A 13,780-nucleotide genomic window follows, 5' to 3' on the forward strand; every position below is an offset into this window, starting at 1 on the left:
TACAATTTCTGATTAGATTCTAGAATGAATACAGCCCTTGATCTTCCAGGATTCAACCTGTGTTGACCTTGGAATTGATACAACTGAGTTGTCCTACAATAACATGCCTCTGTGTCCTTTCCCCAGGATATGCACGTTATCAGCACGGATGAGAATCAGGTGTTTGCAGCCGTGCAGGAGTGGAACCAGAACGATACGTACAACCTTTATATATCTGACACCCGAGGGGTCTACTTCACGCTGGCCTTGGAGAATGTCAAGAGTAGCCGAGGGCTGGAGGGTAATGTGATGATTGACCTCTATGAGGTATGTCACGAGTGCTAATGACGCAATCCCATCCTGGGAGTTCGCGCGGTTCCGATAACATTGTTTTTGTGATGAACACACACAACCTTGTACCACAAGTGTGATTAGTGGAGACATTATGTGGCTGAACACCATCACATAACTTTGGACTGGTACAATGCCTTTTATCCAAGAACCTCAAAGAACCCAGATTTTGTAGTGTTGTACAAGGTAGGCACAAAGTGAAGGTACAAGGAGGTTCAAGGGTGAAGGAGGTACCTCCATGTAAGATCTGGCCTCAACATTATCATACACCTAGGGGCCCATGCCAAACTCAACAGCTCTACAGCACCTTGCAGTTGCTACAACATTCATGACCTGGGAACCCCCTGGAGGAATTTTAGCTGACTCAGCCAGAATTCCTGCTGTGGAAACTGTAAAAGCCATAATCTAGTGATCACATAAAACACACAACACCCTGCCTAGGTGCAGTCCCAGGGCCACAGAGTCCCAAGGATGAGCGGTTTTGTGCTGCACCTTTAAGAGTCACAGCCCAGAACTCAAGAGGCGAGGGGGGAATGACCGCTTTAAACCACCTGTAGCACCCTCTTGATCCTGGGTTGCTCTGGGGACTGGAATGGCCCCTGGTGTTACTTAGACTCCCCTGAGCACCTATCTAGGTTATAACTACCTGCCTGAGCGGCCCAGAATCTCAGCGGAGCTCTGTCACCCTGACCCTCCCCTAGCAGTTCCCTATGCCAGACCTTGCAAAGGTGTCCTTGGAAGGCAGACTAGTAGCTGTCTTCTGCAGTGCCTGAAGGGTGGGAATCCTCCCCTGGATGGAACCTGGGCTTTTAGGGTCCCTTATGGCACACTGGCTCATTTGCATGACACAAAGGGGCTGGAGTAGGGCAAAGTTCTCACCCTAGGTGTCCTACAGGTGGTTTCCCACCCTGCAGGATGAAATCTATTGAATAATATTGAGTCCTTGTAAAAGGGAAGGCACTTTTACCTGAGTATTAACTCCATGAGCTGGACTGACTTTGAATATTGTGATGGGGCAAGGCCAGATGACTACAGTAAAGTAGTGAGGAACAGGTATGTTAGCCCCAGGCTAAACAAATCCCTGGTACCATGGTAACCAAATGGCAGTTGCTCCAGGTTAATCAAGACACCCCGAGCCAATTAAGATCCTTCTAGAAGGTAGTGGAGATAGCTAGATTGATTGGGACACCTGAAGCCAATCAAGGACTGGCTGGAGCTAGTTAAAAGCCTCCCATTTAGTCAGTGCAGTGTGGGTGCCAGGAGCTATAGGAGGGAGCTGTGCTGTTGGAGGAATGAAGTAGTATCAGGTGCAAGGAAGGAGGCCCTGAGGTAATTGTGAAGAAGATATTGAGAGGGGAGGGTTCTGTGGGGAAGTAGCCCAGGGAATAGTATACATCCTATTTCAAAAAAGTCAGCTTCTGTAGCTGCTAATTTTAGAGTCCCTGGGCTGGAGCCCGGAGTAGAGGGCGGGCCTGGGCTCCCCCCTCCTCTCCCCTCCCTGATTAATCACTGATACTGGGAGACAACAGAGACTGTGTCAGGGAGGGTTGTTTCTCCTTACCTCCGTTGCTGGCTTATGATGAAAATGGCTCAGTAGACTGTGACCCTTGCCTCTAGAGAGAGAAGGGCTATGTGGAGGGTCACAATGAGCCTCTGAGGCTAGCAAAATCTATCAGGAAATACAGGACCCACGGAGTCAAGGACAGAACTTTGTCACAATATCCTTTAACTGGAAACCACCTTGAGATGTCCATGTAGAAAGCCCGAACGGGTGCTGTATAAATGCAGGTGAATTGCAGGAGAATGGGCGTGCCATTTCCTCATCCTTGTGAGGTCTTCACTATTAATCTATCTGCAACTTTGGCAGCCCGTGGAAAGGCTGTTGCCTCTTATTACTGTCAGTTCAAGGAGTGGTTTCACTGCATTACATAAAGGTGTCCTACATCCCAGGGGGAAATAAAAGTCTCTGTTTTATTAGGCTGACAGATGATAGGAACTGGGATTGAAATTAATGTGATCAGACTGGTAGCGTCGGCTCTGCTGATTACCTAGATAGAAAGAATATTGGCTGACACTGAGCCTGGCACAAACCTCCCTTGAAACCTGATGTTCTGGCTGGAGGAGAGCTGGAAGCCATCCAGCGTGAATCTCCCAGTAGACTGCTGCAAACGATAAGTGTTTGGGGGTAAATGGAGATGAAGAATAGAAAGAAAGAAACTCCAAAGGCAAATTAAAAAGAAGTAGAAATCCTATAAACTCTGTGCTGGTGTGAGGACAGCAGCCTCTAGAAAAGTGTGGATGTGGTGTGTTTGCAGCAGTGTACTGGTGCTGGGATGGGGTCAAGTTGGTGTGTGTGGGGCAGGGGTGTTTGTCACGCGTAAACTTGTCTGGCTTCAGTGGAGGGTGTGAGGGTGGCAGTGTGTATAGAATAATTAGGCGAGATCCTCCACCTGGGTACGTCTGTTTTGCATCACTCAAAGGGGATTGGACTGAGCCCGATGAGTATTACTATTGTAGAGATGATGGAAAATGTTCAAATTTCAAAATTTCCCAACAAAAGAGAACCAATTTTTTCCACAGTTTTGGGACTTTTTTTTTGACCTGCTCTTAGTGAAACAGTAAGTTTGTTTTGCTCATTCCCTTAAATGCCCAAGGATCCATATCATCAAGGCTAGCTCACTAGTATATACAGCCATGCGGAAAACATGATGTCACTTTCACTGAAAATTTCATCTTTGTTTTTTTGATCAAAATTTAAAATGTTGACAAAACAGTTAATCAAAATCATGCAGCTAGGATATGTTTGGTCAGTTCCACCAGTATATATTTATATTGTCAAAGGAATTACTTTTCAGAGCTCTCTTAATACAGCATAGATTCACAGAGTCTGAGGCCAGAAGGGACAATTAGATCATCTGGTTTGGTCTCCTGCCTGACATGAGCCCTTACATTTCACCCAGCTACCCCTCTATTGGACTGGACTAGAATCATAGAATATCAGGGTTGTTAGGGACCTCAAGAGGTCATCTCATCTAACCCCCTGCTCAAAGTAGGACCAAACCCCAGACAAATTTTTGCCCCAGATTCCTAAATGGCCCTCTTGAGGATTGAACTCACAACCCTGGGTTTAGCAGGCTAATGCTCAAACCACTGAGCTATCCCCCCTTTCTAGAGAAATGTAAGGAAGTTGCAAAAAAGCACATCTCAGTTATTTTTTTTTATTTCCTAATGGTCTAGACAGGGCTGGCTCCAGGCACCAGTTTAACAAGCAGGTGCTTGGGGCAGCCAAGGGAGAGGGGCGGCACCTGCGGCAATTCGGGGGCGGCAGGTCCCTCACTCCCTCTAGGAGCGAAGGACCTGCCGCTGAACTGCCACCGCCAATCGCAGCTTTTTTTTTTCCAATTGCCGCCGCCGATCGTCTAGATTTGTATTTTTTCTGCTAAAGACAGATTTATAGAAAAATATTTGGTGTACCAGCTGTTTCTGAGTCATCATCATTCATTTCATCCTCTTCTGTCTTTATTAATAGATTTATTTTCCCTTAGAGTACTTTTTTCCCCTCCATATCTTTTCCCTGACAGTCTGCACTGGTGCTTGGACAGTGTGTGTTGTGAATAACGTGTGCAGTTACCTTTTGATGTAGGCAGGTGAGACATTACTGGTTGTGGCCCTGTTCCCCATTGTGGCTCTAATTCAGCTCCCATTGAAATCAGCAGGAATCTCTCCAGTTCAGTCGGAGGTGGATCAGGTCCAAAGAGCATATGGGTCAATTATGAACCCTGCATCAATTATGAACCCTGTAGCCCATGCATGGAAAGTATGGGGACATATTTCCATGCATGGGCTACCTGCATCACTGGAGCCAGAGACAGCATCTGTCTTTCTGCTGCTACTCCCGCCCCTGCACATGTGGAGTGGGGATGTGCTGGGAGGAGAGTGGATGGAATCTTGCTCCAGCCCCAGGGCACCCAGTGAGGATATTGGGCTCAGCGCAGAGAGGGAAGTAATCTGCACCAGCAAAGGGATAGCAGGGGTTATTTTCCTCCTAGAGGAAGGGAGAGACAGGGACCAGTGAAGGTCCACTGTTTCTGGAACGCTGCAGCTACACACTGTCCCAGCTCAGGCTGGGTAGTAGGGTTACAATCCACCCCTTCATAAATACCTGCTCAAAGTCATAATAAGTGACCTACTGGTTTAAAAAAAAAAGAAAACCTTAAAGCCAAATAGTGTGTTTGTTTTTAATGGTGCCCAGTGCGGCGTGTGTCAATCTGCAGTAGTTGTGTGGTGGGGGCGATGCCTGTAGTGTGTCTCCTGTGTGACGTACGTTGTCTAATATGCAGCATGTAGAAGCACGCGTAGTGTGTAGTATGTGCATAGCTTGTAGAAGTGTGTGGGTGTTGTATTTGCCTTGTGTGTGTGAATCGTATGCAGTATCTGTGATCGGGTAGGGTATGTGAAATGTTTGTGCCTGTCAGTTTGAGATGTGCACAGAGTGTGTGTCTGTCTAATGGGAGTGTGTAAACAGTGTGTAAATGGTATGTGTAGTGCAGGTATCTTTTTGGCATGCCTGAATATGTGGACTGTGTGTGGTGTGTGTGCACAGTATATATCAGTCTGCATTGTGCACAGAGTTTGTCTGTTTGGTATAGTGTGTGTTTGTGTCTTTCAAGTGTTGATGCATCTGGTGTGGGCATGTAAGCAGTGTGTCTCTTTCATGGGTGCATATGCAGTCTTGTGTGTGTATCTGTCTTTGCTGTTGGGGTGTATGCAGTGGGGGCATATACAGTGTTGTATATGTACACAATGTGTGTGTCTCCCTGCTGTGGGTGCGTATATACTCCATGAGGTCTTTCCCAAGATAAACCAGTCTAAAAATGACAACACAATTTACGCTTTGCTTGCTTTGGAAAAGACTCCGAGTCCCAGCCCAGGACTGGAATCATAAAAGAAGAATTTCATGGGACTTCAGAACACATTTATCACCTGATCTATATAAAATGCTCCTTAATCATTTATGGCGAACATCTCCCAGGGATTATAGTACAACCATTTCGAGAGAACAACAAAGGAAAATACAAATGGAGTTATTGGCCCTGGCTGTGATAGCCGAGGCAGAGCTATTGTTACATTCTCAGCCATCGCTATTTACACAGTGACACAGGTAGACTCAGAGGTGAAAGTAAGCTGGTCCGGTCCAGCGTACTGGCAAGAGCTGGTACGCCGTGCCGGACCGGACCGGCTTCCCCAGCTTGGCGATTGAAAGAGCCCGGGGCTCCCTGCAGCAGCTGGAGCCCAGGGCCTTTAAATCACCTCCTGAGCCCCGCTGCCAGAGCCCTGGGGTAGCGGCGGCAGGGCTCTGTCGGCGATTTAAAGGGCCCGGAGCGCCACTGCGGTAGCGGCGGCCAAAGCCCCGGGCCCTTTAAATCGCCCCTGAGCCCCCCAGCCGCCTCTGCAGCTGGTAGCTGTGGGGGTGATTTAAAGGCCCCGCCTCTTCCGTTTGAGGCCACGCCCCTGCTCAGGGCGTACCGGTAAGTCCTTTAACTTACTTTCACCCCTGGGTAGACTCAGTACACCTTTTCTATTTTGGTATCTTTCCATTTCTTCAAAGAAACCAGAAATAATCTGGGGGGAAAACCCACGTCAGATGTAATGATTACATTTTTAAAAATGTAGTATTCCGGCTGTATTTATAGCAAATATTAATTTTCTAGTTAGTTTGGCTCCATTATAAGGACCAGATTTTGATCTCCTTATTCCTGGTGAGCAGGACCTTAGGCTCAGGTCCTCAAAGATATTTAGGCATCTAATACCCCTTGAAATCAAGGGGAGCTAGGCGACAAAATACCGTTGAGGCATTAGGCCTCATTGTCAGTAAGTGCAACAGAGTCTGGCCCTGTGTGCGGTTCACATGTCACAAAGGGCGAGGCTCTGCCTCCTTTACTCACGCCGAGTAGTACCTCACTTCATGAGTAGTGCCCCTGAAATGGATGGGATGGTTTGTGGCATAAGACATTACTGGATGTGAGTAAAGGGGCTAGACCCTGTTCCAAAGGGAATAGTTCCATTTTTTGCAGCAGAGGGAGGGCTGGCCTTAGGCACAAACAGAAAGGGGTGCTAGTGGCCCTGATATTTTGGAGGCCTTGTGCTCCACTGCAAACTGTAGGTCCCTTTCCACCCACTCCTTCCTTCAGCAACAAACCGGGAGGAGGTAACTCAAGGACCAATTTCCCACCTACCAGCACTTCAAGGTAGGGTTGCCAATTTTGCTTGGATGTATTCCTGGAGGTTTCATCACATGACATCATCTTTAATGAAAAATTAATCTTTGATTCCTGGAGACTCCAGGACAATCCTGGAGGGCTGTCAACCCTACTTTGAGGCCTTGTTTTTGCTTGAGGTCTCACAAATCATAATGCTGTCTCTGAGCAGAGAGGAACAAGAGCTTGCCAGTTCTTCCCTTCTCTGAGTGGGGAGGAGGATTGGGCCCAGTGAGTTGTCCCCTGGTGCTAGGCCCTTGCTCCAATGGAAGGAGAATTGAGTCTGGAAGGTTCCTTTCTTTGGGGAGAAGTCAGAAAGGAAGCAGAGCTCTCCCGTCTCAGCAAGTCATTGGGCAGGGGAAGGTGCTGATCTTCTCAGCGCAGGTGTTGGGGTAAAGGTGAGCACAGGAAAGGCCACCACCCCATCGGCTCATCTCTCTTCTTCATGAGGTGGGAGAAGGACTAAAGACCAGGGTCTGATTGAGGACCACAGTTCTTATACAACTTGGGAGGGATGAGACCACAATAGGTCACCCCCACCTCTGATCCTCTGGGGAGGGGCTATCCCTTTATCTCCCAGGACAGGGAAAGGTCCATGTGAAGCTGGGATGTCCCAGAGCAGGATAGCCTAAGGGAAAGGTGGGTGCCTCAGGAATGGTGGAGGAGTCACATGATGCAGTATTATTGTAGTACTGGAAGGGGCAAGCTCCATCATGGCAGGGGAAACCTGAATGTGGGACCAGGTGTCTCAAAAGTGGGCTGGGACCACATGCTTGGAGGTTGTCTGCAGCAGGGCAACCAGTTTGTGTATCACAGGGGGAAGGGGAGAATGCATGGTAGAGATTAATGGAATCGGCATGGGGAAGATCAGCATATATGGCAGGTGAATCTTATGCAGAGAGAGCGGGAAGTGGCTTCTCTGGAAAGGATGGGGCCTCTAGGAGAGGTATGGAGGGAAACCAGTCCCCTCACTGTCAGGTACCGCATAACTTCTCCTGCGTGTCTTGCTACTCTCCACTGCTATGAAAAGAGCCCTTTGTGGAACTTCTCCTCTAAGCTCGTCGTGAAGTAAGTTGAGGCCAAAACAGCTCTTGATTCTGCTGCAGGAGTTTGCAGTTTGGTGCCAATTAAGTAATAACCGCTGTGAATAAAATGGCCCAACAGCTGACATTGTGTATCGATTCCTTCACTTCCCTGCCATCAGAACAGAGATGAAGAGGACACTTGAACCATCCCGATGGCAGATAGAAGGTTCCCTCCCCCCTCCAATCCCATCATAGTTCTCATTGTTTATAAAGCGACAGCCTAACAGACTCGCTCTCAAGCTACAATGGATATTGCACTATTGATTTTCAGTGTGTTGAACAACCTGGGAATGTTTTGCAAGGTGCGTTGGGCAAAGCGAAGATATTTTCCTGCTTGATTCTCACAGGACTCTAGATGTAATCCACCTTTTAACAAAGCACACAGCATCTTTTCACAATCCCCACGGGATTTTGAGTATGGGAGCCTGGCCTTGTGGATAAAATATTGGACAGGGAGTCAGAAGATCTGGTTCTCATTTCTGACTCTATCACAACCTTGGGCAAGTCACTGTAGCTGCTTTGTGCCTCAGTTTCTCCCACATGCAAAATTGGGATAAAAATGCACGCAGGGGATTCTAAGGTTAATATGCCAGTGATTAATGAAGCACTTTGAGATTCTTGGACGGAGGGTACTATAGAAATGCAAAGTATTAATTATTATCATTTTTTTTGCAAGGGAGCAGTTGCTGTGGTTGACTCAGCAGAGAGAAATGAGTGACTGTTCCTTGTGTATTTCCTCTTACCAAAGAGAGGGGTTGTCACCTTGTACTGAGTGTTACCTACATCATTTCAGGTTTCCACACTCCTTCGAAAGCACAAGCTTTCTCTCCCATCTGCAGCGCTTCTCTGTGTTATTCCAACAAAGCCCATAACTTTCCTCCTTTTAATACCCATTGGCAATTCTCCCCCTTGACTCCATCACACGGATGCTGTGACTGACTCCCTGCTGAGTTTGACAGAAATCACATGTGCACACCAAAGGTCGGAGTCCAATTGATATATTTTTTTCAGCCATGTCAATTTTTCCTAGGTAGCAGGGATAAAGGGAATGTTCTTGGCTAACAAGAAGATTGACAACCAAGTGAAAACTTTCATCACCTACAACAAAGGAAGAGACTGGCGCTTGCTACAGGCTCCAGACACTGATCTGAGAGGAAACCCTGTTCGTTGCCTCCTAGTAAGTGCTGCTTTAAAAAACAACAACAATAACTTTGCCCCAGGTAACAACACAAAGATGATCCTGACTTTAAAAAAAAAATAGGGCTGGTCTTCATGGCTATGCTGTATGGCACGGACAGGAATCTTCATTACAAGGGCACAGTGATGGTAGGCTTGGGCAGCCAGACATTATAGGAAGAGCCGGCTATTTTATTTATTTATTTATTTATCTTTAATGAAGGAAACATTTTATAATGAGGCTTCTTTCTGCAGAGCTGATGATCTCCTTTAGACAGCAGGTGAAGATACGGACTCTGTCACTGTGTAGTTGAAATTCTGCACACTAGGTGGGGTGAGCGAGCTATTTGTAGGTGCCAGCAGGGGACCAGTGGAGTTTTCAGGAAGGATCTTCCGGAGATAGGGCAGTCCAGTCGCCAGAGATGGGCACAGGCTGCAGAATTAAAAGGGGGACGGGGGCTTTGTAGTGTCCATTGTAGGTCATTTATTATTATATGTTGCTTGTTTTTCATTTATGTTACGTAGCCAGAGACTAGGGCAGTCAAGACATTACAAAAATCTGTGTGTGTGTGTGTGAACTTGTTTTGATCTGCCGGAGTGCGCAGTTACCCCCTCCCCTCCCCCAGAGCACTGCTTTACCGCGTTATATCCGAATTTGTGTTGTATCGGGTCGCGTTATATCTGGGTAGAGGTGTATGTATAACTTAGCAAAACAGAACTCAGAGGAGTTTCTATGGAATTTTGCAACCGTTTTAAAATAAATATCATAGTCTCACCTCCATCGGCATGCCCATACAGAGATTGGGATAGTAATCTGGACACCCCCACAGCTCTGACTGTTGGGAGCCAGTCAGGATCAGGAAGCACTTCTCATAATGGTCTCGCTGTTCTTGTCTCTTTGCTGTAGCCACCTGCTGTCTCTCATCATCGGCTTTGATGGTAAACTCTTTGGGGCAGGGACCATCTTCTCCGTGTGTGTGTGTACAGCCTCTAGCACAGTGGGGTCCCGATCCCTGACCGGGGCCCCAAAGTGCTACGGCAACAGTATATACTAAATACCTGTGATGGGTGCATCGTGTCTGTCTGGAAGTGCTTACTGTCAGATCCAAGTGCATTTAGAGCCAAGGGTTCTGGCTCAGCCTATTATAAATATAATGGCCATTTGTAAAATTCGGATCTGGGGCAGGGCTTTGGTTTGGGCCCATCTCCTGTAACACAAATCCCATGTGGTAATGATGCTCCTCATTTTTTTTTTACGTACCCCAGCAGAAGTAGCCCAGCTCATTTGCAGTGTGGGGTATGTACTTTCTCAGCAGGGTACCCAGGGATTTACTAGCCTATTTACAGGACGGTGGGACTTTTGCACAGAAATGACTGAGACATTAAGAGAAGGTTACTAGGGTGGCGGGACGTCCCTCAAGGCGCAGATTGGATCAGCACAACCAAATGCAGATACTTCTCCAAAGGTTATCTGAGCCTCTTCGGTGTACAGAACCGAGCAGAGCATCTCATGAGAACAATTTCTCCTGTAAGATTTTCAGGACTTGCTGCTTCTAGTCAAGGCAAGAAATAGTAAAAAAAAAAAAAAAACATACCGCAACCCAAAACTCTTACTGGACAAGTCACTTTCCCCTCTTTGTGCCTCGGTTTCCCCATCTATGACTGGGGATCATGATACTGACATCCTTCAGAAAGCGCTTTGAGATCTACTGATGAAAAGTGCTGTATGAGAGTTAGGTGGTAATAGTTGTTATTATTATTGTGTTGTAGTACTTCTGTTTCTGCAAAACTGGCAAGAACTGTGGATGGGGGGAGTGGGAATGAAACATAAAGAAAAATAAGTGGATTTTATAGGCCTTCAGAAAAGTTGAGATTTGAGTTCTGAGCACAGAACGAGGCAGGTTCTTATTTTATCCACAGCAGGTAGCCAGTCCCTAATTGTGGCACATAACAGGTGGGAAGCTAGTGGACAGAGCCCTACGTTTCCCCACTCTACCTACACTCCTTGCCTCCCTCTCCCCAGAGAGTCAAACTTGAAACGAGCAGCAGTCCTGCACCAGGATCTTCAAAGTAATGGAGGAATCGGAGAGCTATAAGAATGTCTGGCAGACTGAAGGAAACTAGGGTCAGGATTTTGGAGGGTTTGGGCTCTGGTCTGGGAGCCCAGCCCTGTAAGACTGATGATAAACCAACAGCAGTTTCAGCTTCTGAATCTTGCATGTAATCATACTGAGTAATTGTTATTCTATGTATTACAGCAGCACCCACTCAGTGCTGGGAAACTCTGTTAGGTATATTGTTGTTATGATCCCCATTTTACAGCTGGGGAAGGTGTCGCACTGATTGCCCCACTGTGAACGAGAGCAGAATTTTGCCTAGAGAAGTTAAGTGAGTTGCCCAAGGGCATGCAGCTGGACAGTGTCACAGCACCAATTATCCCTGTAGAGCTATTTACTCTTGGCCCCAGGTTCAGCCCATTGGACTACACTGCCTCACCAATATCAGGGCTTGCTTTGCATCCCTGTAACAGCGATGTAACAGTTGTCATGATAGCTGTAGAAATAGCCCACAGGTTTTCCTAGTTTGTAGCTAAGTCGCCAGTAGCCACAACATAGGTTACCTGTGCCCTTGGGCTAGCGACAGAATTTACAAAGCCCATGACACTAGTAACACTGCCTGCAGTGCGATGATATTATAAGCCGTTTACACTGGGGAGAGGGCAGCTCCTGATGACAAAGGGTTAATCAGTGTGGTTGTTCTTAAATGCTGTGCTTAAGAACTGGATAGCAAAGGTTTGGATAACATCATGATTATCCACAGGATCATAGCTATGCAAGCCAAGGGCAACACCCGGCTTCATCCCATACAGTGCTGTGGCTGAGTGTACGTCATCTGAGAGCAAGCTGAGAGGTGATGGGGCAGGAACAGGACCTGGGGAACTCAGTCCTGCATGAAACGGCCGTGCTGCTGCCCAGCTATCAATTTACTCCTGACTGATAGGAGCTGTAAGGGGGGGGAACTGCACGGCCAAGCATCTCTTTGTACTCTGTGGGTTGCATTTAAATTTCTTCACACGTGCCCATTCCCCATCCAGATCTTGCCCCATTTCCCCCTGGCTTGCTCTCTTGACTAATGGAACAAGCACATCTCTGGTTTGTTTATTTCCACTCTCTGCAGGGGACTATGTCTCCTGTTTAACTCCCATCCCACGTAGCCTCCACTCAGTGCTGGAGAGCAACAACCTGGGAACTAGGCCTAAAATACCAAGGCCTGATCTAAGGTCCATATGAGTCTGTCCATTGCCTTCAGTCCTCTTTGGATCATTGCCTCTAGGGCAGGGCCGGCTCCAGGGCTTTGGCCGCCCCAAGCAGCCAAAAAAAAAAAAAAGCCGCGATTGCGATCTGCGGCGGCAATTTGGCGGGAGGTCCTTCGCTCCGAGCCGGAGTGAGGGACCGTCCGCCGAATTGCCACCGAATAGCTGGACGTGCCGCCTCTCTCCGGAGTGGCCGCCCCAAGCACCTGCTTGACAAGCTGGTGCCTGGAGCCGGCCCTGCTCTAGGGGTAGGGAATGGGAAGGAAGGTGGCCATCCCTCACCCATCTTACAGCATTCCACAAACTGGCCACGTGAAATATGTGGTCAGAGGGGCTTGTTTGGTTTTTAACCTTCCCCTGGAGTGTCAAATAATAGAAACAGGTAGGATGCCACACCCGTTGGCTGAGCCGGTATGGGCACTTCCTCATGCTTAGGTATTATCAAGGGATGGAAAACCAGCAGATCAGGGACCAAATAGGGCACGGAAGGTCTTGCTCACAGGTTAAGCTAGAAATTTGCCAGGAAGGAATTAGAAGAAACCTGAACTAAACTGACTTACTAGAACATGTACTGGGACAGGTGATCTTTCTGAAAGAGCCAGCTGCCAGTTTTCCTTTCGCTGGTTGAATAAAAGTCAGAGCCTTGTAGCTGGGGAAAGGAATGGGGAAAACTGTACAGAAAATGCACCGGTGATGCAAAATAAGAGAGGAACAAGCTTTGAGTTGGAGGAGAGACCCAAGCTGTTAAAAGTCTTCTTTCAATTTTGGAGCTAATGGCAGTGAGGAGATTGTGCAGCGTGAGGACTCAAGACGTGCCAGTCACAGAAAGCAAAGCGCAGAGATTAGAAAAAAGATTTGTTGAGCAGAGCTGCTAGAAATGTAGTAGAGGCTTCCAAATAAACCAGGGCTCCATGGGGACATTTTTGTTCAGAAGGAGCCTGGGGAAAAGGGACTTGTGGAAGTGCAATAGAAATAGGAGATTGTGCCCAATCGGGGCCAGGTTTTAGGCTGGGGCTTGCAAAGGAACCTCAGGGTGTTAGTTACCCAGCTTTGCGTGGGCACAATGGGGTCTGAATCCATGACTAGAGCTCCTAGACGCTACCACAAAATGAATAACTCATAATAACTAATGATGTCTCAGTATCATAGGAGAGATGATAGGCTGTGCAGGAATAGGCCTAAAAGCGGAGACCGGAAGCTGGTGTTTGATGCGGTGGGGAAGGGGGAGCCAGTGGAGGGAAGCAAAGGGGGGGGGGGGGGGGGTTAAAGTGACAAGCCAGGACACCTTTGCATGGATGTACATGGGGCAAGAAGGCATTTGTCAAAGCCGGAGAGGAGAAGGTTGCATTAGGCAAGAGGATGAGAAGCTGAGCAGTAGTTTTAGCTGTGTGGGTGGAGAGGAAAGGTCAGATTTTAGGTGGTGCTCTGGTCTCCGTTGGGGCCTCTAGGCATTACTGCATTATGATGAATAAATGGTTGTGCACTTGATAGGCAGCATGTCAGCTCTTGCACTGGGGCCCTGGGTCTTAGTACTTGTTGTCTATACCCTGTATCTATGTAATAACGATGGTAAGAATAGCTGGCTTTTATATAGCACTTTCCATCAGTAGAGCTTACAC

At 47.6% G+C, this 13,780-nt stretch overlaps 1 protein-coding gene across 4 annotated transcripts in view; it reads left to right on the top strand.

Annotated features, from left to right (window-relative positions):
• The window catches only part of SORCS1 (sortilin related VPS10 domain containing receptor 1), a 413,081-nt gene that overhangs the window by 328,521 nt on the left and 70,780 nt on the right, over positions 1-13,780 (top strand). For all 4 annotated transcript variants that reach the window (XR_010589337.1, XM_024110965.3, XM_024110966.3 and 1 more), the window contains exons 9-10: positions 127-306; positions 8,703-8,849. Coding sequence is in view for 3 of the 4 variants with exons in the window: in XM_024110965.3 (XP_023966733.2) it covers positions 127-306; positions 8,703-8,849 (327 nt within the window). In the remaining variant the exon portion in view is untranslated. The remainder of the gene's footprint in view (positions 1-126; positions 307-8,702; positions 8,850-13,780) is intronic.

The sequence above is a fragment of the Chrysemys picta genome, chromosome 7, assembly GCF_011386835.1.
Source record: "Chrysemys picta bellii isolate R12L10 chromosome 7, ASM1138683v2, whole genome shotgun sequence".
NCBI lineage: Eukaryota > Metazoa > Chordata > Testudines > Emydidae > Chrysemys > Chrysemys picta.